This window comes from Paroedura picta, chromosome 3, assembly GCF_049243985.1.
Source record: "Paroedura picta isolate Pp20150507F chromosome 3, Ppicta_v3.0, whole genome shotgun sequence".
NCBI classification, from domain to species: Eukaryota; Metazoa; Chordata; class Lepidosauria; order Squamata; family Gekkonidae; genus Paroedura; species Paroedura picta.
In genome coordinates, this window is record NC_135371.1 from 109,782,373 (window position 1) to 109,809,076 (window position 26,704).

Consider the following 26,704-nt stretch of genomic DNA (forward strand, 5'->3'; position numbering starts at 1 on the left):
AGCTAAATTTACATTCACAAGTCTAAGAGGTAAGGGGGGGAGGGGAAGGGAAGGGAGGGGAGGGAGAGAGAGAGAGAGAGAGAGAGAGAGAGAGAGAGAGAGAGAGAGAGAGAGAGAGAGAGAACAAACATGTTTCAACCCAAAATGTAATTACTAAGGTTCATATGGATCTTGAAAAATATTTTGGGGAAAATTTTCATGAAATTTTGAAAATGGACAACAACATATGAAGGTTCAAAATGACAAGGTTGCATTATTCGAGCCACACATATAAGAACAAAAGAAAATGTTATTTTTACCTTGTTTTTTATAGCTGTTGAAAGAAGTAGAATCTGAACACTGCAGGCTAGGTTAGAATCAGTATGAGAATCTGAATACAGGATGCTGAGATGTCTTCTCTTATATGCAGCACTCAGTGTACCAGTGAAATTACTGGTATATATAACCTGAGTGAGCCATGGACCATTCAATATCCAGAAACAAGAAGGCTAAAAGAAACATGACTACAGAAATGTTATTTTTTCTTACCAACAGAGCAGTCGGGACCCATCCAGTTGGGATCACAGCTACAGAGACCTGTGTCAGAAAGGTATGTGCCATGCCCACTGCACTGGTCTGGACACTGGGCACGTGGAAGTTCACAGTTTAAACCTCCCCAGCCGGGGCTGCAGAGACACTCTCCATTAACACAGACACCATGGTTGGAGCAGGAGGGATCCAAGCAATCAACTACAAAAAAATATAACAAAGACAACAAAACAAACACTCTTTGAAAAAGGTCAGTGCACAATGTGGATTGACACCACTTGATGGATCTGTGCTCAGCAGGTTTGCTGTGCTGCAATGGAATACAGCCAGCTCATGCAGTCCTTCTTTAGGCTATCGGTTCTCAGAGTCTGAAAATATTAAAAGGTCACGCTGCTCAAAAAAATGGGCGTGCACTTGTAATAGCTGAAAACAAAGAGGTAGGCCCAATCCTCCAATATATTACAAATACTGGAACCCTGAAACAGTTTTTCCTCTGTTCTTGTTCCATGGATATTGCAATGGCACAGATTTAACACGTCATTTCTATAAGCAATAACCAACTTGAGTTTAGTTGCCACAGGATTTTTCAAAAAGCTTTTATGGAACCCTGATATGTTTGCCTCAATAACATGGTTGCCATATGAATCAGAATCCTGAGTCCCACATATGCAAAGGAAGGGATGAGGAGAAAAAAAAATACTTGGAAGCTCAAACATGAACTCCAAACCCTTATGGGTTACCTGTCTGGAAATGTTCTTACCTACGTCAGCTCTGCAGATTCCACTGCAGTGAATTATTTGTGCCCAGTGCTATGTTAAGTATGTGTGTGTATGTGCTGGGAACTGTATTGGCAAAAGTATTAATATTATTCAGGTATCACAGTTCACTGCAACTGAATGAAGCTGTCGAGGAAAACATTAGGATGACAGCTGTTTTTGTGGTGCCACACTTTTTTCTACCCAAAGGTGTCTCAAAGCAGCTTACAATGGCCTACCCTTCCTCTTCGCATAATAGACATCCTGTGAGGTAGGTGAGATTGAGAGAGCTCCAAGAGAACCGTGACTGGCCCAAGGTCACCCAGCTGGCTGCATGAGGAGGAGGAGTATGGAATCAAACATGGTGCTCCAGATTAGAGGCCACCGCTCCTAACCACTACATGAAGCTGACTCTTATAAGGTATCAACAGTACTAAACTGTATACAGATACATGAGGGTATATAAACAGGTCAGGAGAAGAATTTTGTACCTAAGCAAATATGTAGTGTGAGAATGGCTGACCCTTTCTTGTCACCATATTTCCCCTGTTCCCCCCTCCTCAGCCATTTTCTTCTCACAAAAAGGTATGCCCAAGCTCAACTTGCCATGGTGCTTTTCGTGTATATGGTCTACAACTTTGCTAAGCTGCTCTAAAACACTTCCTGCCTGCCAATATTTTGCTGTTTCATGCTTAAGGATAATTAGTGGTACAATGGGAATGAAAAACTCTGTGTGGCTGTTTATGAATGTAACTGGGTGGCTCCTGTCTGCATTTTCAAACACTCTCATAGCCCAGGTGTGGATGCTTAGGCAGAGCTTTATTGGTGCCTCGCTGGTTTGTTTTGACGATGGATCTAAATTGCAGTCTTCACAAAGAGCCTTTCACTATGGAATTGAAGATCAAGATTACATCCTAGGTAAAATGAATTCACGACTAGTTTGTATTAATTTGCACCTCAATGCCTAAAAAAATGATTGGCATTCATTCCTCAGTCTATGCATACTGTCAAATCAGTAATGAAAGCAAGTTTTCTCTAATCTTTAGAAATCCTTCACAATTAAGTGACAAAATTCAGTGAGCTCTGTATTGTCTGAAATGCCTGCTCTTTCATATATTAGTGTTTAACGTAAGCAGATGGGATAATGTGATCTATCAACACCATTGTGAGTTTAAATCTGATTATGGTGCCATGAAAACAGAAAGCTATCATTTTCTAGAACCTAGACAAGTGCATTAGAAACACTGGGCTAATAGAAACTTCAGAAGTTCATTCCAGGACGTTAAAAAGAGGTAGGGAGTTTGCACAAGTGATATTAAACTGTTTCAGTCTATAATGTACTTTCTTTGTGAATGTTGTTATAGAATGTTAGAAAGGTTGAGCTGAATATTCCAGCCAATGTATGCCTTATATTCAAATTTCACACTTGGGAAAGCCAACAGTGAATCTAGTAGAGTAACAAAAAGGACTGTATCCTATGATTCAGAATTGAGGACAAGTAGCATTGTAGAAACATATACAGGTAACACTTTTCAAGATTTACCATACATGACAACATTCTTAAGTTTTTGCACTCCTTTGAGTTAAATTACAGTGCAGGGGTCTGACACATAAGCTTATTGAAGAGAAATGTGGGGCCAAGACTTCACTAAATCCTCTCAAGGGGAGATAAAGAAATGACTTGGTGAATTTGAAGTACCTGAAGAAAAATATCAGGAACATGAATGTTGGCTGCATTCTAACCATCCAATATATCAATGTTCCTGTACAAGATCTATCATGATTGGTTTAATGCATATATCTCCTGGATACTAATAATCCTATTGGGTTCCATTTGGCCACAAGCTGACTCTTAAAATCATTTATTCAACTGGCTCACCTACTATAGAAATAAAGTAAACAGATCTATAATTCCTGATCTTTTTACTTCCGTCTTTCTCCCCTTCACCTGACTTCCAGGAGCCTTCAAAGATAATTGCTAATGGCTTTGTAATTTCTTCGGCTAATTCCCTCAGTGCCCAAAAGTATACTTCATCAGACCATGTTGATTTAAATTTATTAAAATATGATCTGTTCATTTCCTGCCTTGACCTGTATTTCTTCCCTTCCTTGGTTATCTTCATTTTATTAATTTATCTCATTCAGTCAAAACTAAATCAGACTAAGCATTGAAAATTATGATTTTCTGCATCTCGGTAGTTTGACTTTTATACACACTGAGATGAGATGTGGACTCATAATTTCTTTTGTTCTTACTTTTAAAAATTGTGTGAACTCTTCAGCTATGGCACTTAGGACTTGCAAATTTTGTTCTATGCTTCTGCCATTTTGACTGCACACAATTATGCTTTTCCTTTATATGAAGAGATACTTCATTTTGTCATCATCTAAAGAACACAACAGAGAAGCCCCAGTCATTACAATCATTGTCCTTTGGCAGTTTGTTGCAGAAATTAAGCACTTACAGTGCAGCCCTAAGCAGAACCTTAGTTCATTGAAGTCAGTAGTCTTAAAAGGGTGTCAATATGCTTAGGACTGCATTGTTAGTTAATGGAAGCAGTCTTCCCAGCAACCTAGTTTCAGTAAGGTGCAATTCAATGTAGAGTTATTACAGCTGAAATCACTGGGCTTAGAGCTTAATTACTTAATACAGAAAGGTCCATTGTCTGAGATCTGTGAAACAAGCAGGGAATCTGAGCCTCAGGAAATGTAACCATTCCACCAACCCTGAATGGTTTCAAGGCAAGAGATGTTCAGAGGTAGTTTGCCATTGCCTGCCTCTGTGTAGTAATCCTGGATTCCCTTGGTGGTCTCCTACCCAATACTATCTGGGGCTTAGCTTCTGCAATCTGACAAGATTTGGCTAGCCTGGGCCATCAGAACTGGTAGAAGAAATTGTACTAGTCCTTAAAGATTTGACCAGGTTTTAAACTTTGGTGAACCTACATCTAAACAGCCTACTTTTAGTCTTGGTTCTGCACAACCTATTTCTAGGATTGTGCCATATGCTATTTTGTTCTTGCTTCCTGGTTAACTTCTTTCATGCCAGACAAGTATTCTAGACAGGCCAGCAGCCCTTGTACTAGAACAAACAATGGCCCATATGGTTTTCTTCATTGAAAATACACACACACACACACAAACACTTTCTAGGTAGAATTACATTTTGAGTAAAAAAAATTCCTAAAGTTCTAAACAACCTACTGAACACATATTTCTTTCAGCCTGTCTGAAGTTGGCTGAATCAAGTATTCCTGAATTCTGATCTACCATTTGTTAACCTCCGGGGAGGGCGGTATATAAATATAAATATAAATATAAATATAAATATAAATATAAATATAAATATAAATATAAATATAAATATAAATATAAATATAAATATAAATATAAATATAAATATAAATATAAATATAAATATAAATATAAATATAAATATAAATATAAATATAAATATAAATATAAATATAAATATAAATATAAATATAAATATAAATATATAAATATAAATATAAAATAAAATAACATTTGGAAATACACCAGAAATGCCTTTAAATTGAAATAATAATAAAAGCAATGTAGAAAGAATGAAAAACACATCAGTCTTCTACCTTTCCACTGCACAGAATCATGGTATGCAAGGAGAAGGGAAACATTCAAGATTTATTGCTGAAGAACAAACCTATGACATGAGACAGGAAAAGCCACACACTTATTCATCAGCATGGATTAACCTATGGCCAACCTTCCTGGCAATTGTTCCAGGCATTACAGCTGTATGCTTCTATTTCATAGCAGAATAATATTGCTCCAAATGTTGACTTTAGAGTGCAGCTCCAGATGGTAAAAATCAATAGATAACCAATGCTTAATTCTGAGAACTGATTCTCATGAATATTCCAGTCTGTTGCCAGACACACTTTTCAGCCAGGCAGTACTAACTTCCAGGGTTAACAGCCTTTAACAAGATGGCCAGGTAAATACTGAATTCACTGAAATTGATTCTCAGTAAGCACTGTAGCAAAAGGATTTTTAAAAACACTTTCATTAATGTGTTAAAAAGCAATCTAGACTAAATGTGTCATGTTGTCTTGCTACAGGAGAATACTACTAAAAGTCAGAGGCGGTTGCCAGAGGGTTCAAATGGCTGTGAGAATTGGCTCTGAACCGCAGCATTTTTCCCTTGGGCTCTTTGATAAGATTGTACAGTGCTATTTTGAAAAGTGTTGTGTGTGGTGCATATGTTGTGCTTAAGCAGTGTATCTCAACAGTAAGCCATATGGGAATCTATCAACCCTTGGAGCTCAGATCACTAGAACTCATTTAGTAACAGAGTCTCCACAGATTTGAACAAAAGGAGAGTGGATATAATTTATTCTCACAAGGACCAAAAAAGAGGTCAAGGAGTTTTCTGAATGATATGGTCCTTTTGCCCCTCTAGGACTATGAATTATATGTATAAAGTTAAACTCCATTGAAAAATGACTCGATCAGGAAACTGACAAGAAAAACACCGCTAACCAAACCTAATTTGTTAATTTGATTCCTTTTCCACTCCAAACTGCACTGAATGAAGTTTGACAAGTAAACCATTTCATTTTTTGTGTGCAAATGTAATAGAGCAACAGTGTTTATGCAGCAAAATCTGTAGATCACAAATATCGATTTCAGTGCCATGGCCATTCCAGGTAAATTGTTTGAACAATATGACTATGATGAATATCTAAAATAAAAAGCTAGCAGGGAGAAATTGCTGACCTACTGTATCCTTATTCCATTTCCTAGCACGAAAGCTGGGTATGAATCAACCTAAACCATTCTGTTTAGAAGCAGAAATCAATACAGAAGATTTTTACTCTTTAATAAAAATGCAGGTATGTTTATTTGTTTCACTACTGTGTTAATCCTTTAAATATAATAAAGTGAGATTTTAAGACTGATGAAGAATCACCTGGTAACTCCTTTTATATTATGAAGTACTAACCACTATAGTTACAGAAAGAAAATTGTTTTAAAGTAACAAGACCCTAGTTAGGGAATTTTGTTCTGTCAAATGAAGCCTACAGTTATTTTAATCTTTCGTGTCATATTCTTCACCTTCCATATTTGTAGTTAATACAACTTGCTTTTTAAAACTCATTTACCTTTCAAATTCTTTATCCTTTCATGCTTTTGATTAAATCATGTTTTTTCTGAACATCCAAATTTCTTGAGAGGTCAGATTACAGTGGTCACACACAGCCTCTGATAAGAAGATTTGGCTTCATTAATGTCAAATGAAATGTACAGTTGACCAGACTGAGGAACCCACAACTTGAGATACTGATACACTGAATTCTGGTAACGTAAATAAACAACCACAAAATGATTAGAAGACAGTAAATATTACTGATTCCAGTGGCATAGATAACATGGCATAGGTAAACATGGGAACAACAAAAAGCTTATATCCCCAAAATCTTGCTGGTCTCTAAGGTTGTTCTGGATTCAAATCTAGCTATTCTGCTGCAGACCAACTGCCTTAATGGGATCAACATATAAATATATAGATAAAAGTCTAGAAGGAGTTGTTCTTATATGCTGCTTTTCTCTATCCAAAGTAGTCTCAGAGTGGCTTACAGTCGCCTCCCTTGCCTTTCCCCACGACAGACACCCTGTGAGGTAGGTGGCACTTAGAGTGCCTGGATATTACTGCTCAGTCAGAACAACTTTATCAATGCTGCAGTGAGCCCAAGGTCACCCAGCTGGCTGAATGTGGGGGAGCGCAGAATCAAACCCGGCTTGTCAGATTAGAAGTCCACACTCCTAACCACTACACCAAGCTGGCTGGGATATGCACTCTCCCCATAGCAGACTCTCTGTGAGGGTGGTGGGGTAGAGAGACTCATTTGGAAGATGGCAACCCTAAGAGCAGGTACATCTGTGCACAGAAGTATTGACCTTAGTCAGGTTTATGCACACCTAGGTAGTGTGGAATTCAAGAAGATGAATCTACACCAATCTGGCAACCTTACCTCCTCTCTGCAATGTTTTCTTGACCTGAAATATGTAACGGGGGTACTAGGTAGCTGTGGGGGCATTGCACACTTGGAGGCCTCACTTTCAGACTTCAAGGAATATGTTCAGACCAGGTGAGGCATGGAATTGCTGCTCATCTCCATACTATACAGACCAGCTCTGCAGGCAAAAATGGCTACTTTGGAGGGGTGACTGTAGCATTGTCTCCCCCTGAGGTTTAAGGAAGCGAGCCTTCAGGTGGGGCCTGAGAATCCCCTGGAAGTACAGATCATCTCTAGACAGTTAGGCTGAAGGGAAAGCTCTCCCCCCTCTCATGCACCCCTTCAAAAGGAATGCACGGGGCCTCAGGCTCCCCTGCATTGCTCTCTGAAGGAAAATGCCTCCCTCCCCTCAGTCAGGCCCTGTTAGAGGCTCCTTCACAGCAGGCCTGAAGGGAGGGAGGGAGGGAGGTGGAGGGAGTGCACTCTCCAACCTCCGGCCAGCTCTGTCAGGGTTCTGAGGCCATTTGCAGTTGGACATGACAGTTAGGACAGCCTTGGGGTGAAAAGGGCTGGTGCAGCCTCTGTTCTCATCCCCCTTGTCGGCCCTACTGACCTCCTCTCCCTGCAGTGGCCAGGAGCAGACTGGCAGCCATGTCTCCAGATTGCCCCTGGCTGGGCTGGGTGTGCGGGTCGGGAGGTGCTTTTCGCCTCCTGACTGGACGGAACTCTTGTCTGTCCTGGTGAAGGCCCAATTGGATTGGCCCCGTGGCCCCTGGCTTCATATTCTCGCCTTTGATCATTGTGATACAGGTTGCATTATCTTCATACATTGTGACTGGCTTAGATTCATTTATGCTAAAGTCGATCAGTAGACCTATTATCCATTCAAGTTCATTGCAGGCGTTGCAAGCTTCTATCACTTCTACTTCTGCAGTTGATCCAGTTATCAGACTCTGTCTTTTACTGGTTCAGTTGATCAGGTTTCCTCCATAGAAGAACAAATATCCACTTGTTGATTTCTTTTCAAACTTGACTTCATGCCAGTTTGCATCCATATATCCCACTAGTTCTGGTTCTGCACATGGGGATATCTTCAACTTCAAGTTTGCTGTTTTGTTGAGATATTTCACCATCCTCGTTACAGCATTCTAGTCATAGTGATCAGGAGAGTTGCCCGTTCTGCTCAAGATCCCTACTGTAGTTGTAATGTCAGATCTGGTAACATTACTCAGGCATAACAACTTTCCAGTGGTTTCTCTGTATGCCTTGTTGTTATCCAGTGGTTGTCCATCTGGTAAGGACATGTAGGCTGTATCTAGTTGAGAGCCAACTCCTTCTTCATCTTTGATACCCATTGACTTAACAAAGTCCATTATTGTATGACTTTGGCTAAGTAGAAATCCACCATCTGTGGTCCTTTCCACTTCTATTCCAAGATATGTACTTATGTCACCCAGGTGCTTGACTTCAATATGTTTATTCAAGTATTCAATAATTTATTTTGTTTCCTCTTTGTTTCTGCAACATAAAAGTAAATAATCAACAAATACATGTATAGTTGATATTGTCCATCTTTAATTCTGGAGTATAGACATGGTTCTGCAGCTCCTCATTTGAATCTTTGTGTCTCAAGTAGGCTGTTGAGCATCTAATTCCAAGCTCTAGCTGCTTGCTTTAGTCCACAGAGACTCTTGTGCAGTTTGCACCTAGTTCTTGGATCCATAAGTTCACTCCCAGGTGGTACTTCCATGTAAATTTCTTATGTCAATTCTCTGTTGAGAAATGCTGATTTCACATCCACTTGCTCTACTGCCATCTTTCTGGATGCAGCTACACTGAGCAGAATTCTTATTGATGTGTAATTGACAATAGGTGCATATGTGTCAGTAAAGTCAGTTCTATATCCTTTTGCTACTAAACATGCTTTGTATCTGTTCATACTTCTATCGGGTAATCGCTTTATCTTGATACCCATTTGCATCCAACTGTATTCTTTCCAGCTGGTAATTTGGTGTATGACTATGTTTGGTTGTCGTGAAGAGAAAGCAGCTCTTCATCCACTGCATCCAGCCATTTGACCCTTTTCATTCATTGGAAGACTCATCATCTCTTCCCAAGTTGAAGGTTCACATTGATCTGGTGCTTTGCCTTAACAGGTGTAAAGTTTTGCAGGTATTCCTTTATTCTGTCTTTTCGACCTCCTCACAGCAAGTGGTGCTGTCACATCTGCTTCTTGGGTTGCCCCTTCCAGTTGGTTGCCCCTTCATGCAGTTCTGTATTTTCACCAGCAGATGGAGTTGCCCCATCAGTCTGAGTAAGGCAATATAGTTTGGCATTTTCTACACTGGGTGGTGCTACTCCTTCTCTTGAGCTTTCCCTTTGTTCTTGAGCATTGGTCCTGGTGGGCAGCATCATGAAGCTTGTGTGAAGCTTCTTGCCTCACTGTTCTCGCATCCCTCTTCTCCTTGGAGAAATCCTGTGAAGAAAACTGCTGGGAACAATTTTCATCCACAAACACAACATGTTTTATATCAACTTCAAAAGTCTTCAAATTCATGACTCTAAATCCTTTGTTGTATGGATTGTAACCTACAAAGACTCCCAGTTCAGTTCTGGGATCCAATTTTCTGCTTTATCTGCTTTGGCAAATAAGCATAAACTTTAGTTCCAAAACTTTTCAAATGTCCCAGGCTAGGTTTTCTGCCATTCCAAGCCTCATATGGCATTTTGCCAATCACCTTTGAATGTGATATGTTATACAAAAAAACTTGCTGTATTTATAGACTCAGCCCAGCACACACCAGGCAAATTTGAACCCAACAACATGCATCAAGCACTTTCCATCAAGGTTCTATTAAATCTCTCTGCAGTTCGATTGAACTCTGGGGTGTACAGAACAGTCTTCCCATGTGAAATCCCCTCTTGCTCAAGATAATTTTCAAAACTCAGAAACAGAGTCTGTAATAAAACATTCAGGAACTTTTGAGAATTTCCCCTTTATATAGTTCACACACATATAAGTTTGTCCAATGTTTGATCCTTTGATTTCAGGAATTATACACAAGCATATTTTGTTCCATTATCAATTATGGTGAGAATATATCTTGCTTTTCCAGCAGATGCTGTAATTGGACCAATCAGTTCAGCATGGATTCTCTCTGGAAGCTTGTATTCTTTGTTTTGAGAGTTCCCAGTTTCTCTGTACATGGAAGGTCTTGTCTCCCTTGCTTTGAGACAAATTTAACAGCCATTCCTGGACATTTCACATTCTATAATCTCATAATCAACATCATACAAAGATTTCTTAACAGATTCAAAGTTTCTGTGTCACATATGCCTATGAAATGCATGAACACAGTTCCCATGTTTGCAAACATCTTTGTTTAAATTAAGCAGCTTTTGCTTATCTTACTAATTAGATTGCTTGTCTTTCTGATCACAGTCTTGCATCTCAGCACTAAGACAGTAAAGATTTCCTCTTTCTGTAGCTTTAAATGTCTCATCCACAATAGAATAATAAACTAGCCATTCACCTCCTTTTACATGAAATTCAAATCCCCTTCTTGCAAGCCTTGATACAGAGATGACATTTAGCTTTGCATTGGGTAGAAAGAAAGTATTGCTTATACTATTCACAGTATTTCCACTGATTGCCCAGTAGGTGGGCAATTTTTTTCCTTGCTAAAGGAAGACGCAACACCACACAGATTTGGAATAAAATAGGCCACAGCTTTATTGCAACTCTCATTAGGGCATTGGTGCAGCATGAGGAAGAATCCAGCTAATACGGTCAGCAGACCATAATAAACCGAGGTCCAAGATGGCACTCTGGGGGTCCCGCCTAGGCATCAGCCTGGAGTGTGATTCCCCTTGCCATCTGAAACCAACCTGCATGGGGATACAATGGGCATAAGCCTCTGTCTTTCTCCCCAAACCTCCTGGCAATGCGGGTCAACACATGCCCTATCCTCTTGTCTTTATTCTTGTTAGCTTTAAATTATTTTCACTGAGAACTGCACATTAGAATTTGGCTGGTCCTTATTTTTATGTTTCAAATAATTGTAGCAAACACTCCTTTTGTGACTCGATTTTCCACAATGATAACATACAATCTCCTTCTTATTTAATTGTAGCATGGATGTGCTTTTGGACACTTTAGCTACATTCTCAGTAGCATTTAAATCACTCTTGAGTAAACAGTGTGACTTTGTACATGAGATTATGTACCCTTGGTTCATAGTTCTTAGGTAGAGATCCAAGTATAACATTAATTATTAAATAATCCTTAATATCCTGTCCAATTTTCTTACGTCTGTCTGCATATTCCAAAAGCAGGCTTAAATGTTTACGTAAATCCCATCCCTCTTCAAGTCTTGTGGTCAAACATTTTACATAAAGAAGTCTTGGGACATTGCAGAATTATTTTGATATCTTTCCTCTAATTTTTCCCACATTTCCTTGGCTTACTTAATGGTTAGAAACAGCTGTGTCTCACAATCTTGAATAGCTCCAGCAATTATATGCATTGCAGCATTTAAACTGTTCATATTCTGGGTCTTTCTCATTTGGGAAATTTTTCTTTATAGTATGTTCTAGTCCATCCATTCCTAATACATTTTGCACCATGAATTTCCAACTAATAAAGTTATCATTACTTAGAACGGGCAAAGGTTGTGTTGAGGAAGAATTTAATTTAGGAATAGGCGTACTTTCATGTCACTGTTTGCTGCATAGGAATCAGCTTCTCCTTCACTCTGATTCATCTCGCCTCCCTGCTGGCTTCCTTCCAGAAGGTCTCCAGAGAATTCCCACACAGGCAGCACAGCTGTGTTTCCTTTGCAAAAGGTCAGCATGGTGGTATCTTGATGCACAGATATCAAAAAGACTTTTCTGCAGCTCTTTGCTCTGGCTCAAAAAATTAATCTGTCTTCTTTTTGCAGAGAAAGCTCAAGACGATCTCCAAAGGGAAAAATGCAAAAAATATATATATATATATTTTGCAACTTGAGTAACTTCCTACTCTGTTCTACTCTTTTAACTTCACTGCTAGGTCTCACAAAAGTCAAATGGGCACAGAAAAAGCACATCTGGACCAACATAACCTTACATTGGGTAAAAGGAGGGTTTATATTATATAATAGTAGCAAAGTTACTATATAAATGATCAGACTAGACAAGGCAGTTTTAAAGTATATAAAAATACAATTTTACTAGCTAACAGGATAGGGGAAACTGGAAGATAAAACATAGCTTCCTTAGCTCATGCAGGAGCTCTACACCTTAGCTGTTACATGGTGAAGCTTCAAAAATGGATATCTTCTCTGCTTAAAGCAGATCTCTTCAAAGGAAGGAAAGTGAATTCTCTTCCTGCTAAAGTTGCAGACATGGTAAACAAGCATGACGCAATGGCCCCTAAACAAATTTGCATATCTATGAACAGACCACATGACCCACTCTGCCTGTCGCCACTAGCAACAAGTGTAAACAAATAGTTAACCCTGTAACTGACAGTCAGTGGCTGACTTGCTAAAAGACAAAGTCTAACGAAGAGGCCTAACTGGAACTCACCACAATGAATATAAAAGCTGCTAATTTGCGCTTCTGAATCAGACACACCCACTATGAGGTCAAGCAAATCATGGACTCCAGGATACACAGAGGCAAACTCCAGTATCTTGTGGACTGGGAAGAGTTTCCCATAGGGAACAAGGAGTGGGTGGAGGCTGCTCATGTTCAAATGCCCAGGCTGGTCTGGGACTTCCGCTCAGCCTATCCCCTGAAAGCTTCCAGTTGCATTTTGCTGCTGGAGGCTAATATTATTTAGGACTAGCAAGAAAGCCCATTGCAACCAGGAATGAAATCGGCACTAGGACCCAGGGGATACCATCAGGCACAGATTTCTCTCTCTCTCTCTCTCTCCCTCCTCTCCATCACAGCAGGAGCCATAGGAGGTAATCAGGGCTGGTATGTAGCAGAGAATGTGGGCTTGTTTACAGTTTGGGGTGGCTCTCTCTCTCTCTCTCTCCCTCGCAGCAGGAGCCATAGCAGGTAATGAGGGCTCATTAGTGGTTTGGCAGGGCTCTCTGTGTCTCTCTCTCAGGCGCTGGCTCTTGCAGTGTCTGAGAGCAAGGTGGCTAGCATCCAGGGAAGGAGGGCAGGAGCTATAGGTGCAACTCAAACACCCCGGACCTTTCCACCCCCCACCCCTGGCTGTTTCACAAATATTAAGAGGAGGAACAATGGATAAGGATGTTTCTGTAACTAGGTTATGTAGAGTAGGCATCCCTGTGTAAGAGATGGGGCCAGCTTGTCTCCTTCACTTTGTTTTATGAGCCTGTTGTTCTTTCCTGCATTTCTATTCCTCCCCCTCCCCTCATCCTGACCTCTAAGCAACCCATTTGCTCTGTTCTTTCCCCCTTCTCCCTTGAAGCCAAATTTTTCATCAGAGTGTTAATACTGTTTGTGTTAAGACTGAGCATTTGTTTTCACTGGATTCTCACGGGAGGGGAGAAACGAGGTTTGGGATATATGTGGAGACCTTTATCCTCAGCTCCAGTTTCGACAATGCCTTGATGAGAGTACTTTCTTACTTAATAAAGAAATCTTTGACTACCCACCAAGAGTTTGCTTTTCTAAGTAATCAAAGATCCTCACAGACACCTTTAAGATCAACAAGGTTTTATTAAAGATATTTATTTTATTTTAAAGATTTATTAAAGATAAGTTTTTGTGTGCAAGCATACTTCTTCACCCTTATTGCTCATGAAAACTTATATATCTTGAATAAAACATTGTTGGTCTTAAAGGAGCCACTGGACTCAAACTTTGTTCTGCTGCTTCAGACCAACATGGATACCCACCTGAAATCTGTCCTTCATCGTTGATTGGCTTTGTTAAGCAACCCTGGACTTCCTTGGTCTCCCATGCAGTGTTAACCAGGACTGACCATGCGTAGCTTCTGAGATCTAATGCCAGCCTGGATCATAGGCATTAGCAACTGAATTTGCACTGACAGTGCTTATTGGAGAACTTCACATGTTGAAGACATGTAGTCAAAATAATCTGCATTAGCCAAAACAGGCTTTACTAAGGTGACCAGATTTCAACATTGGTAAAGCGGGACACCATTGACCGGGAGGGTTCTTGATTAAAAATTTGGTCTATATGGAGCAACAAAAACTTTCATAGAATGCATAGAACGCAAAAATAGTATTGTAATATGTATTTTTTAATTTTAACATAAGTACAATTTGCCAGGTACCCCCAGATTTCCCTCCAAAAGTGGGTCAATCTGGTCACCTTAGGCTTTACTTTGCTTCCTGGCTTAGCTGGGAGGGAATGGGAAAACTAAGGTGCATGCTAGATTCACTTTTGGTTTGTCAAGGAGAGAATGTATACTAAAAGTTATCTTTATAGTATGTTCTAGTCCATCCATTCCTAATACATTTTGCACCATGAATTTCCAACTAATAAAGTTATCATTACTTAGAACAGGCAAAGGTTGTGTTGAGGAAGAATTTAATTTAGGAATAGGGGTACTTTCATGTCACTGTTTGCTGCATAGGAATCAGCTTCTCCTTGAAGAGGGACTGGAGTACATTATATCTCTAATTTACTTAGAATAGCTATGAAATATCAGATAAAGTTAGAGATTATGTTCTAAATGACTATTCCTACTCTTCGCAATAAGGAGACAGAACTACCATGCCTGTTTTCCAGTTACCTTCACATTATATATACAGATATCATCAGACAATATACTTTGGACATGTAGGTTTTATTACCTTAAAGGGTGGGAACCACATACTTTGTTCTGTATCAGTCAATACTGTAAGATATATTCTTTATAAAATTTGAATCCAATGGCACCTTTAAGACCAACTAAGTTTGATTCAAGGTGTCAGCAGACAATGAAATGGGAGTTATAAGACCATCAGAGGCTTAGTCATATGCTTATCTTCTTGCATCATATATGGCATTAAATGCCAATAATGCCCTTTCATTCTCAGACATCTTGAATCCTCTGCTAAATAATAAATGGACATAATCTGACATCAATAATCACAAGACTGAGAAACCTGTAGGAGAAGGTTGGAGAACACTTCAACCTTCCAGGACATTCAGTGGGGAACCACAAAATAGCTGTTTTATTACAACAGAACTTCAAGAACAGACTGGAAAGAAAAATTGCCAAGCTGTAAGTTATTTCAACACTCAAACATTAGGATTCATTAGGGATATTGGTTTCCTATCTCACTGCATTTGCTAATTTCATCCAGCCCTTACACCTACTTTCCTAACAATACATCTTCGTCATTTAATTTTATTTCTTAGTTTAGTTTATTAAATTTCTATACCGGCTCCCAGAGGCCAGCTCTGGGTGTGTACAACATATTGCATATATAAATAATTTTTAGTAAATTAAAATAGAATTAACACAATTTAAAAATAGCAGTAAAACAACATTCAATAAGCTGTTAGCAGTAAAAATGTTTGGTGTCAGCTGACTGATAGCTCCCGCCGTCTAGGTCAAGCCAGGTGGTGGTCTGGATCTCCCACTATTGAATGAGAAATAATAGTATGTGGGGAAGATGGGACCCATTAGAGTTAGATGTTTATTAATCTGATTTGGGATAATAGAATTGAATAGAGGATTATAATGTAATGGAATGCAATTTAGAATGGGAGACTGAAATTTGATTATCAGGAATGAAGACAGAACTCTACATGGCTGTTCACTTGTGGGGATGCCCCACGCTTGGGTGGAGATGAATGGAGCATAGTGGCTGGTTCTCTTTTAATTACTCCTCAGTCGGAAATGCATCTGTCCATTAATCTTTAATCCTAATATTTCATTTACTATGCTTTCCCCCTTAGAGCTGAACCCAAACAAATGATGACCTGATAAACTTAGCTTGTTATTTCTGTAACACCCATGTATCTGGTAAGCATCATCATTATGCAGCATGCACATCCATGAGCCACTCTACTTATATGTGTGGCCTTGTAACTCTCATGTCATTGTCTGACGAAGTGTGCTGTCCATACACCTTGAATAGAAATTTGTTGGTCTTAAAGGTGCCGCTGGACTCAAACTTTGTTCTTCTACTTCAGACCAACATGGCTACCCACCTGAATATATTCTTTCCTTAATAGTAAAATTAATAAGCACTAGCAGAAGTGGATAGGATACTGGATGTCTATGATTTAAGTCTTTTATAAAGAAGCGGCTATCTTGCCTGCTTTTGTTGCAGCACTATCTCCTCCACAATACATTTGTACATTTGTACATTTCTTCAGTAAAAAACACAGTATTAAAGGAGTGCCATGCAATTTATGGCGTGCCATATTTCATTGAAAGGAGCCATATACAAAATCACTAAAATATGTCATTGTTGGCTGTATTTGGTCATATTTGATTCAGTTAGTTAAAACTTTTTTTCTCCCCTCCTTTCCCACCACATTTCCTATTACAGAAAACCCTAGCTACTTAAACGTTCAATACAAAGTGCTTTTTAGAATTCATTAAATTGCCGTCCTTTCTGTGTACATCTACTTTCCTTTAATTCAATGTGATTGCATATAACAAGAATAATTTACTCTACATGGGGCCACTAAGTGACATGGATACCTGTAGTCTTTCAAATCTGGCTCCTCTTTTTTTCTGAATTAATTATGACTGAAATGTTTGCTTTGATGGGCTTCCAATTATGCCATTTTTATACCATCTTTCTTATTTGTTTTGTTCTACATTTTCCACTTTAAAAATGTTTGATAAGTATAATCCATACTCAAAAAAAGAAAAGAAAAGATGGATCTGAACTCCTCGACAAAAGAATCACTCAGACTTACCTGTGGCATATTATTCTGCAACAACAGCATTATTAGGCCCTTAAGTACATGGCAGAAAAGAAATATAAATAAAAGTTTCCGCAACAAATAGCACCGAGGTTTTGAATTCTTGCGCTTCTTGTCCAGTGCTATTACAGTTGTTTATACCACAGCACTCTAGAGTCTTTCCTTTTATGCTCTTGCCCCCTTTAGTCACGACAAGCCACAAAAATAGAGTTTGTATTGTAGCATTTACCTTCCTCACAGTTTTCACCTTTGTAGCCAACAGAGCAGACACAGTTCCCTTCAATGCAAGAACCATGGCCCCCGCAGGATGGATCAATGCACTGGCTTGTGGGTACATCGCACTCTGGCCCTTTCCAGCCACTGTAGCACAGACAGGCTCCTTTGGTGTATTGTCCATTGCCACTGCATAGAACTGGGCAAGCCGCTGGAAAATTGAATGAAGAGAAGAAAGATAACAGCATGTCATGTATACAGCCACATACAAGCTGAGTACAAATGTACTAAGACTCTACTGGTAAGCTGCTGACTTCAAATACTGATTTAATAGAAAATGCAAGTCCAGCTGTTCTGATTTACTTTTCAGAAGCCATATGATTGTGTGAAATGCATAAAAAGTAATAACTTTTCTTGTACCACCTTCACTGTAGCGAAGAGACATTCTAACTTTGGAATCTAAATAGCATTTTTTTTCAACTATGATTGTAACAACCTCCTGCCCCATAGGATTACTTTCATTCTTTGCACATTTTAAAACCTGGTATCCATTAACCAATAAGCCTGTAGGTCAAAGTGTCTTGATAGTGGGTATTACCAAACACAACATTATAAGAGCAGACCTTAGGGGAAAAGAATTGACGTAATATTCAATGTAATAATATTTAGTATGCCCATTCTTTGAAATGTTGGTAAAATCTAAAGGACTGGCCTCTATTTCAGTGATCAAATCTCCTTAACTGAAATCAAAAGTTTTGTTATTTTCATTTATGTGTGCACGTGACTTGGTATATAATACTTGAAGTACCTTGTACATTTTGTAGAAAACAAATGTAAATGTATCAATAAATATTATGTGGAAATTTGTATATTACATTTGTATCATTCCTTTCTTCTACCATGCAATTCAGGGCAGCATACCCTAGGATCTTGAGAGGTTTCCAATACAGGCACTCATTAGACCCATACCTGCTTAACTTCAGAAGGATTGTGATAACGTTATAATCAAACCTACTGCTGGTCTGAAAGCCTGTGGACTGAATTGTGAATGAACAGGAGGAATTGTGCATGGTAATATCACACCATCATGTTTCTGAGAGATACTATAAGGGATTCTCTCATGTTACTCCAGGAAGATAGCTTTAGGGCTTAAAATGACATAGAAGATGACACAGTAAAAGAGGCATTAATTATATTGCCTAATAAATGCTCAAATTATTTGAACATAATTCCTCCCCCCCCCCCAATCAGGCATATATTGTGCAAGGCAGAACTGTCTTCACATTACAGCTACCATATGAATGCCCCCCAATACACCCGTGTGGTTAGAGTCCTACTCAGAATCTAAGCTGCAATGCCTGTGCAGATCCTTTGCATTACAAAGAGGAATAACATGTTCACACCAGTGCTATGAATAACATGCAAAGCTAGTTTGGATGCTCTGAGTACCATGGGGAAGGGTTGTTAGCACCATGTATTTAGAAGATGTCAAGTGGATGCTGTTTGTAGCTGCCTGTTCATGGAGACTGTAACATACAGAGTAGCTCTGAGCTTCAGCATTGAAGAGGCCACAAGTCCTATGACGGGATGGGCTCTGAAAGGTCCTGGACGATGGATCTCTGAGCTGCTGCCTCAGCACTGGGGCCCATTAACAGTAGACAGAGGCTCAGAGGACCGAACTATTAGACAATGTTAAGCCATGCTCTTATTTCCGAAATAAATGACAACTATGGCAATTTAAGACAGAAGTTCATTATTCCGCAGACCACTGAGAAGTACAGTGTAGACAGATGTGCAATCAATTTTTACTAGGGCTGTTCGGGTTGACCCTTTGAGAATCCCTCCTCAAGAGGATAATTAATTCTGCATCTGTAATAACTCAAGCCAGATCATACTTTTAGCAGAAATTAAACTGCTACTGCTCTAATAGTGTATGTGTTTTTCTCCAGTGGGAAAGAAGGATTATGCCTGACTGAGGTCTAGGTGAAACCTGCAAATTTATTCTATATCCAATTTTACAATGGACAAAATCAGTTCTTTAAAAATTCTTTCTAAATATATTTATCTATTTTCCTTCCCCTGTATTCCAGAGGGACAACATAACACCAACAATTATTAAAGGAACAAAAAATAGGATCCTATATTGTAAGAAAGCTAACTGCTGAGGAGCATCTAGCAGTCCTCTTGGACTGTACCCCTTTTGTGTAACCACTGGCCATATGGAGGTTAAATAGATCTTAGTCATAGTGTGGTCCCCAGGGTCCACTCCATACAGAAGTGGATAAAATGTGCTGGATGTGCCCATTCCCCCTGCAGCTGCTTGACTCCAAGGTGAGTGAACACCTGGAATACCTACAAAGTGAAACACTGCCCCAAACCACCATGAACCTGCTTCATCTTAGTAAAGATTTTGGACAGATGAACTGTATATCTACAATCTATCTGACCCATTTTAGACAAGCTACAGCTTAGCTAATTATAATAACCAGCAATGAATAAAGTGAAACAAATTCCAAACTGTTAATTAATTTAAAATACAAGATGGCCCATGCCCCAGAATTATAGAAAATAGAACAAAACCCCAGCATGACTCCCATCCTCTTAGAAATGTTAATATAGATACAATGGGATGGTCTAGCCTCTACCCCCAAGCAGGGGACAGAGATTTAAAAGTATTAAGTACTATAAGGACTTCAAGAAGAAATTCCTGGAGACTTCAGGAAAAAATTTCTTTGACCCAGCCTGAACTGGTCAATGAGTATAGTGGAGAAACTCCTGGGAGCAGGGAAGAAGTTTCTCCCTACCCTCCACAGATTTTATTGAGGCAGACAGAACTCTGAACTGGGATCTAGAGGAGACATCCATTGCTGTTTGCTATTGCCATTTGCTTGCCTGCACAAAGTGGCTTGAAGGTAATGGAACCCCTGTAAAGATCCTTAACTTTCTAAGGACAGTTAACATGTATCCATTGCTTACCCTGGTGCTGTTATAAAGTTATGCTTGGGAATATTCTCCTCTTAATAAATGTTTCATAGCTTTTGATCCTGGCAGTGGTTTTCTGTGCCACATAGACTTCCACTGTCCTGGACTCTCTATTCAAAAAGAGTGCCAGGAGGAAAGGGAGGACAGTCAGTTGGCAAGTGGCTACTCCCCCAGTAGTGAACAAGGCATTAAGCAGTCCCTGTCCAGGCATTGGTAGTGGGACAGTAGCCACTATAAACTTTTGGATACCATAGTGCCAATTTTGTCACAAAGACCAATCCTTTCTTGAGTCGTTTGGGTTCATAATCAAGTGAATTTCATGCAGCAATAAAGACTTTTCAGTTCTGAATGACATATACTCACACCTAGCTGTGGCATTTGTATGTAAATTCCAAAGTGAGAATAACTGCATTATACAACTTGAAAATAATTTTACTTCCTTATGAGTGGAAGATTTAGTACACACTTGAGTAAAATTTTGCACTTTCTCTAGGGACGACATAAAATAACTTTGGTGGCCTGAGCCAACATCCAGGCACCTAGCTGATCCTACCTGCTATCGGCATCATACAACCATATAAAACATTATTTTAGATTAAAAAATTAATGTAGAGAATAGCTAGAAAAACAGCTATAGGGACCCAAGTGTATGGCCTTTCTGATGACAACAGAGATTTTAGCTCTAATAAGTTTCACATTCTTGTGCTATCACCCTACACATTAGCAGGCAAGAAAGAGAAGCACAGAAGGACAAAAAAACTTATCAGGTGTGTCAAATCTCTGACATTCAGAAACCATGTGGGGAAAGCAGCACACGCTGACATACGCACTAAATTATGGATGCTTTAATTAATCCGGGGTGAATTTAATTGCTTTAGTTAAGTGGAAATTGGGTTAAAAATGGTGCAGAGCATGCTGGGGTATGTTAAAAACATGACATATGAGCTGGATGAATCGATAAATTAAAAGTGCACAGATGTTTTAATTAAACCCAGAGAAGTTAACGGAAATCACTGGAGACTTTTAAGGCTATGATTAATTCAATTCATTTTAAATACCTGTAGAGATATGAGGATGCCTCCAATCTGAGAGTTATAAAAGTTCTCAATCAATAAGTACTTAAGCTGCTAGGGAAAAAAAGCCTTTTAGAATGACAGAACAGCATTACTTACATGGGGAATATTTACATTCTTCAGAATGCCCATCAATCTATTTACTTTGCTTAGGATAAAAGTTAATGGTACAGTCAGCATTTTCCCTAACTCTCAGGTTAAAGCTTTTTATTAATTATGAATTAATTTTAAAAATTATGCTCAGCTGGATTTTTAAGGCTGAGTTTTAATTAATATTAATTTTTTAGAAAATATTTTTAATAGTAAGCAACTTGAGGGAGGTTTTTGGAGAGGTGGAATGAACAATTTCTAAACCAACTAATACCCACACTTCAGTTCGCTGCTTTGGTTATGCTGAGTGTGATTTAGATATTTTAATTATCTATTTATTTATTTCATTTATGCCCCATGTTTCTCCCCAAAGGGGATCTAATGTGGCTTTTGTCTCTCTTCTATTTTAACCTCACAACAACTCTGTGAAGCAGGTTAGGTTGAGACTGGCCCAAGTATGACTGGACTAAGGTCATCCAGCAAATTTCCATGGGCAGGATTCAAACCCAGGTCTTCCAGCTCTCTTAACCACTATACCACACTGGAATCATACAGCAATGCTATTGTTTTTCATGTTTCCATCTAATGCGAACCATCGAAGTGAGAAACAGTTGAAAAAACATGAAAATCTATTTCAAAACAATAAATGTTAACAGCAGTTAAAATAGGAAGTAAATGAGTCAGTGTACTCAATGAGTAAATGCCAAACAGAACCAAAAATCTTTACGTATTGGCAGAAGAATGCTTTAGGATGCTTAGGGCTGATCCTGCGTTGAGAAGGGGGTTGGACTAGATGGCCTGTATGGCCCCTTCCAACTCTATGATTCTATGATTGTATAAGAAAATAATAGACGAGCACAGATGAATGCCCCTGGAAAGTAAATTCCACAGCTTTGCCACCATAACTGAGAAATCCTTTTCTTAGGTTGCCATCCACCTTGACTCAGATGATGATGAGAACACCCAAAACAGACCCCTTCCAAGTGACTATACTTATGAAAGTTCATAGGGAAGTAGGTAATCTTAAGGCATTTCAGGTCAATACTACTACCTTGAATTGGGGCTGGAAGCAAACTGGAAGCCAGTGTAAATGGGACAAGAGTGTCATAATATAGTATTTGCTTTTCACTCTGCAGCATTCTGTGCCAATTGTACCTTCCAAACATTTTTTTGTGAGCTTTCCTGCACCCTGTGGTGGGCTTCCCCACTTCAGCCACCTCCCTAATGAGGACTACCAACTCCCAATAACCTCAGAATTGGAAAGAAGGGGGTTAACTCACCCAGTTCCTCTTCCTTCCTCCCAGACTATTTGGCAGACTCATTTTCTCTTTCTCTCTCCCCTCAATCTGAGCCCAGCCCCTTGATCCTCCTCAGCCACTTGTGGCTTTATTGACAGGTTTCACCAGTCACTCCCTGCTCATTCCAGACCCAGTCCCATGCTGCTTCACCTACCCTGACCCCAGTTTGTCTCTGCAAGTTTTCCCTAATTGATCTGAGCTGTCTCTCTCTGCCTGCTTCTTTCCCCTTTTCAGCCTCAGGATTTTCAAGAGGGGGGGGGGTGAGTGGAGCCTCCTTCCCTACTCTGGGAGCTCACCCCAAGCCTGGTAGATTTATTGACTGCTCCTGGTCCTCAACACTCTTCATGGACATCCCCATTTAGAGTGTTTTGCAGAATCTAATTTAGATAATATACCATAATTCAATATGTTCTACAATGCAACATAGAAGATGAGAAGTAAAATCTGTGGTATTTGCTGAAGTTATTTCTTAAGGTTTTAATGCAAATAAAAATTACTTTTGCTGGTCTAAATAATAAGAGATGTATGAAGACTCTTAATGGATGGTCCAGTGGCAGCTATTATTATCCTTGCCACATGATAGATAGAAAGAAAGCAAAGTCTGTGGAAAATACACATCAGTTAGAGCAGTGGTCCCCAACCTTTTTATCACCAGGGACCACTCAACGCCTTTTACTGAGGCCTGGTGTGTGTGGGGGGTAGTTTACTCCTCTACTCTCAACCACTGCCCTAACACTCTCTGATCGCTATGGTAATGTTTAAACATCCCTTCAAAATAAGATACAGACACGCCACAACAATGAACATAAGGAACATTTTATTTTCATGGAAATTTTAACTCATGACAATGACAAATCAATGGGAACCCTGAGCTTGTTTCTCTGCAACGAGAAAGTCCCATCTGGGAGTGATGAGAGACAATGACACCCGAAGTGTGTTGTAAAGGGCCGGGGAGAGGGGAGAAGGCATCCTTCGGGGCCCACCTCCAATTAGTCAAAGGACCACATGTGGTCCGAGGTCCACGGGTTGGGGATCGCTAAGTTAGAGGACTAATCAGGCATCTTAACACTGTGAGCCAGGAGAAAGAGTTTGGAAGAAAAGGGGAACACAACTCCTTTGCTCAGACAACTATGAGTTTGGAATTTCTCCAGGTGCAGTTTTTACTTTTTGATAACAAACAGCACTTACCACCAAATTTCCTCTTCTGAGCTTCTGTATCTGACCACTCTAAATTTGGCTCTGGGAGCTATCTCACTGGTTCTTTAATTTCTGCACACTTTGCGCAGACCCTATTTGATTCTAATTTATCATATGGCCATAATCACAGGTGGGGATTTTGTAAATTCTCTGCCTCTTTGCAGTCTCCCACTGGTATTGGAATGTGCCCCCTGCAGTCTGAACTTAGCCACGAGTATCAGAGATGAAAGCTTTCATGATACTTTTCAAGAGTACATTGCTGGCATAGTTAAAACGCACCATTTCTAGACACATTAGCTCCTTTATTATGTCTCTAATTGAAAGGCTGCAGAAGCCAAAGTGGTCCCTCTGAGGAACAGACTATAGACTTAGAAACCTGGTTATGCTCATTGGCTCGTTAACATACGATGTCCAGCTGTGATGTGCTGGCAATTTGCAACAGAGACAGTGGAATGCTGCAAACAATAGTATGTTTAATCATATAATTCATTATCCAGGCTCACATTCAATGCATTTTCATTCTAATTTCCACCTTGTCTCCCTTGTAGTCTTCTTTCTCTGTTGCCTTCTTCAGTTTGGCAGCCTTATATACCAAAAGGTAAGTCTAAAGAGCCAAGAATTCCACCAAGTATGCAATCTGAAGAAGTGTGTATGCACACGGAAGCATCCGCTTTGAATAACATTTTGTTGGTCTTAAGAGTGCCACTGGACTCAAACTTTGTTCCAATGAAGGCTTGATAGCCTGTTCCAGTAGGAGAAGATAGAACTGCTGAGACCTCATGTAGATGCTTTGATAGTTTCAAGGCCATCATTATACGGCATGAAAAAGATAGTTACACAGAGCTTAAATGCAACACATCGAGCTTTATTATTTACATATGTGAGAGCCCCTGCTCTGCCTACAAGCTGCTGAACAACTGAGTATTTGGGGAATGCCAAAACATTTTCACCAACATCTAATTAAGGCAGTCTGTTTTCTAATAGTAACATTGTTTTTCCTTCAATGACAGATGTAAAGCAGCAGGAGTTGTCATTTCCAGTAGTTAGTATCTACTCACTTACCCACTAATTTGAGATTTGACTTGTCAAGTTCCTATACAGGAGGTCAAAAGCAAACATGTAAAACTCGGAGGAGATATGACATGAACATTCAGCTTGTCTGCGGTGATTATTAAACATTTAACAATGAAAATGGATGTAATATGCTTTATAGACTTAAAAAAACTAAATAAAACAAAAGGCTACTTCTGAAACCTGAGGGGGAACAAACCCTACAAACCTACCCTTGTATTATCATTTATTGAAATGGTGCCAACCTTTGCCAGCAAGTCAAAAATAAATACAGGAGAATTACAAGGGCTGGTGTCAGCATACCTTTTGATAGGGCAGCTGCCTTTCCCCCATCCATTTAGGAGCACTCTGGCACTCATGTTGGCACTGCCCAGCTCTGTTGAGGAAGGCTATACATGTGGTTTGTGGTGGTACTTTCGGTAGCCACAGCAGCAACACCTTTTGTCACATATTGTCAGCAGTATTGGGGAAAGGGACTATGGACAGTGAGTGGTCAGTATACAAAGGGGGACAGTTTATGAAAAAGGATGCATAGGCAGCTATGGGCCATGAAGGCAGGTGAGTGGGAAGAATTCTATAAGTTGCTTGTCTCCTAAAGGACATTAAGGTTTAGTGACCAGAACTTGCTTAGGATCCCTGGCCCCAAGCAGGCCTCAACTAGGACCAGGGTCTTTGCGGGCCTGGTGGAATACGCTGCCAAGTGAGGTGAGAGCCCTGAGGGACATCAGACAGTTTTGCAGGGGCTGCAAAATGGAGCTGTTCCATCAGGCCTGTGGTTGACGACTGACATCTAAACCTGCTGACCTCTCTGTCCGAACCCGTCAAACTATGCTCCCCATTGAAGGTTATACTATTGTGACCCCACCTTCATCCCATAAGATGGACACATTTCTATGAACAGTATTAGTAATTTAATTTTATGATGTTTTGATTTTAAATGAATTTAAATGATTTTAAATGAATTCAGTTTTTATTTTTTGAATCGCAGAATTCAGTCACCACCTGAGAAGTGCCCTGGGCAGGTATAAATCCCAGAGCTGTGATTTTATTTATGCTGTGATCTGCCAAGTCTGCTGAGATAGGGAGGAATAAAAATTCCAATATGAATAAATAAATAAGATAAAGAGAGGGGAAATGAACATCTACATGTGCTAGTCTCTCAGTTACTGCTTATACCGAACAAGTGAACCTTGTGGGTGGTGAAGGAACCAATGTACTCAAGTTCTCATATCTATTTGTTAACTCTTGTATTTGTATGCTAATTTACTGCCATTCATAGATCTTAACATCTGCCTGTGAACAGGAACAGCCAAATGCTGTACTCCCAGTGCTTGGGAGGACAGGCAGGGGGCAGAAGGGCAAGATCTCAGCTAAGTGCTGCCAGCAATTCATCAATTAGCTGCCCATTATTCTCTTTATGGAGACATATTTATTGAACCCAAGATGTTTCCTACGCAATTCAATCTCAAGTGAACCCAAACAAATCACAATTGCTGTTTTTCTAATTTATCTCTGGTATCTGTTAACTATTTTCATTATGCAGTATGATTATTTACCCTCTTACTCCATCTATACGTCTGAACTGATTATTTTCATTCCATGATATTGTATCTGAGGAAGTGTGCGTGCACACGAAATCT

General features: G+C 39.6%; 1 protein-coding gene and 1 long non-coding RNA gene across 21 annotated transcripts in view; one reads left to right on the forward strand and one right to left on the reverse strand.

Annotated features, from left to right (window-relative positions):
* TENM2 (teneurin transmembrane protein 2) overlaps nucleotides 1-26,704 on the reverse strand; it is a 1,331,635-nt gene that overhangs the window by 145,012 nt on the left and 1,159,919 nt on the right. For all 19 annotated transcript variants that reach the window (XM_077327160.1, XM_077327169.1, XM_077327168.1 and 16 more), the window contains 2 exons: nucleotides 17,370-17,564; nucleotides 529-729 (listed from right to left, as the gene is read on the reverse strand). In XM_077327160.1, coding sequence (XP_077183275.1) covers nucleotides 529-729; nucleotides 17,370-17,564 — 396 coding nt within the window. The remainder of the gene's footprint in view (nucleotides 1-528; nucleotides 730-17,369; nucleotides 17,565-26,704) is intronic.
* Nucleotides 8-17,527, forward strand: LOC143832568 (uncharacterized). Of its 2 annotated transcripts, none has more exons than XR_013229315.1 (3): nucleotides 8-589; nucleotides 6,069-6,157; nucleotides 17,396-17,527. It is a non-coding gene; the product is annotated as an uncharacterized LOC143832568 (long non-coding RNA). The 2 variants fall into 2 exon arrangements; XR_013229316.1 differs by lacking the exon at nucleotides 8-589 and adding an exon at nucleotides 640-778.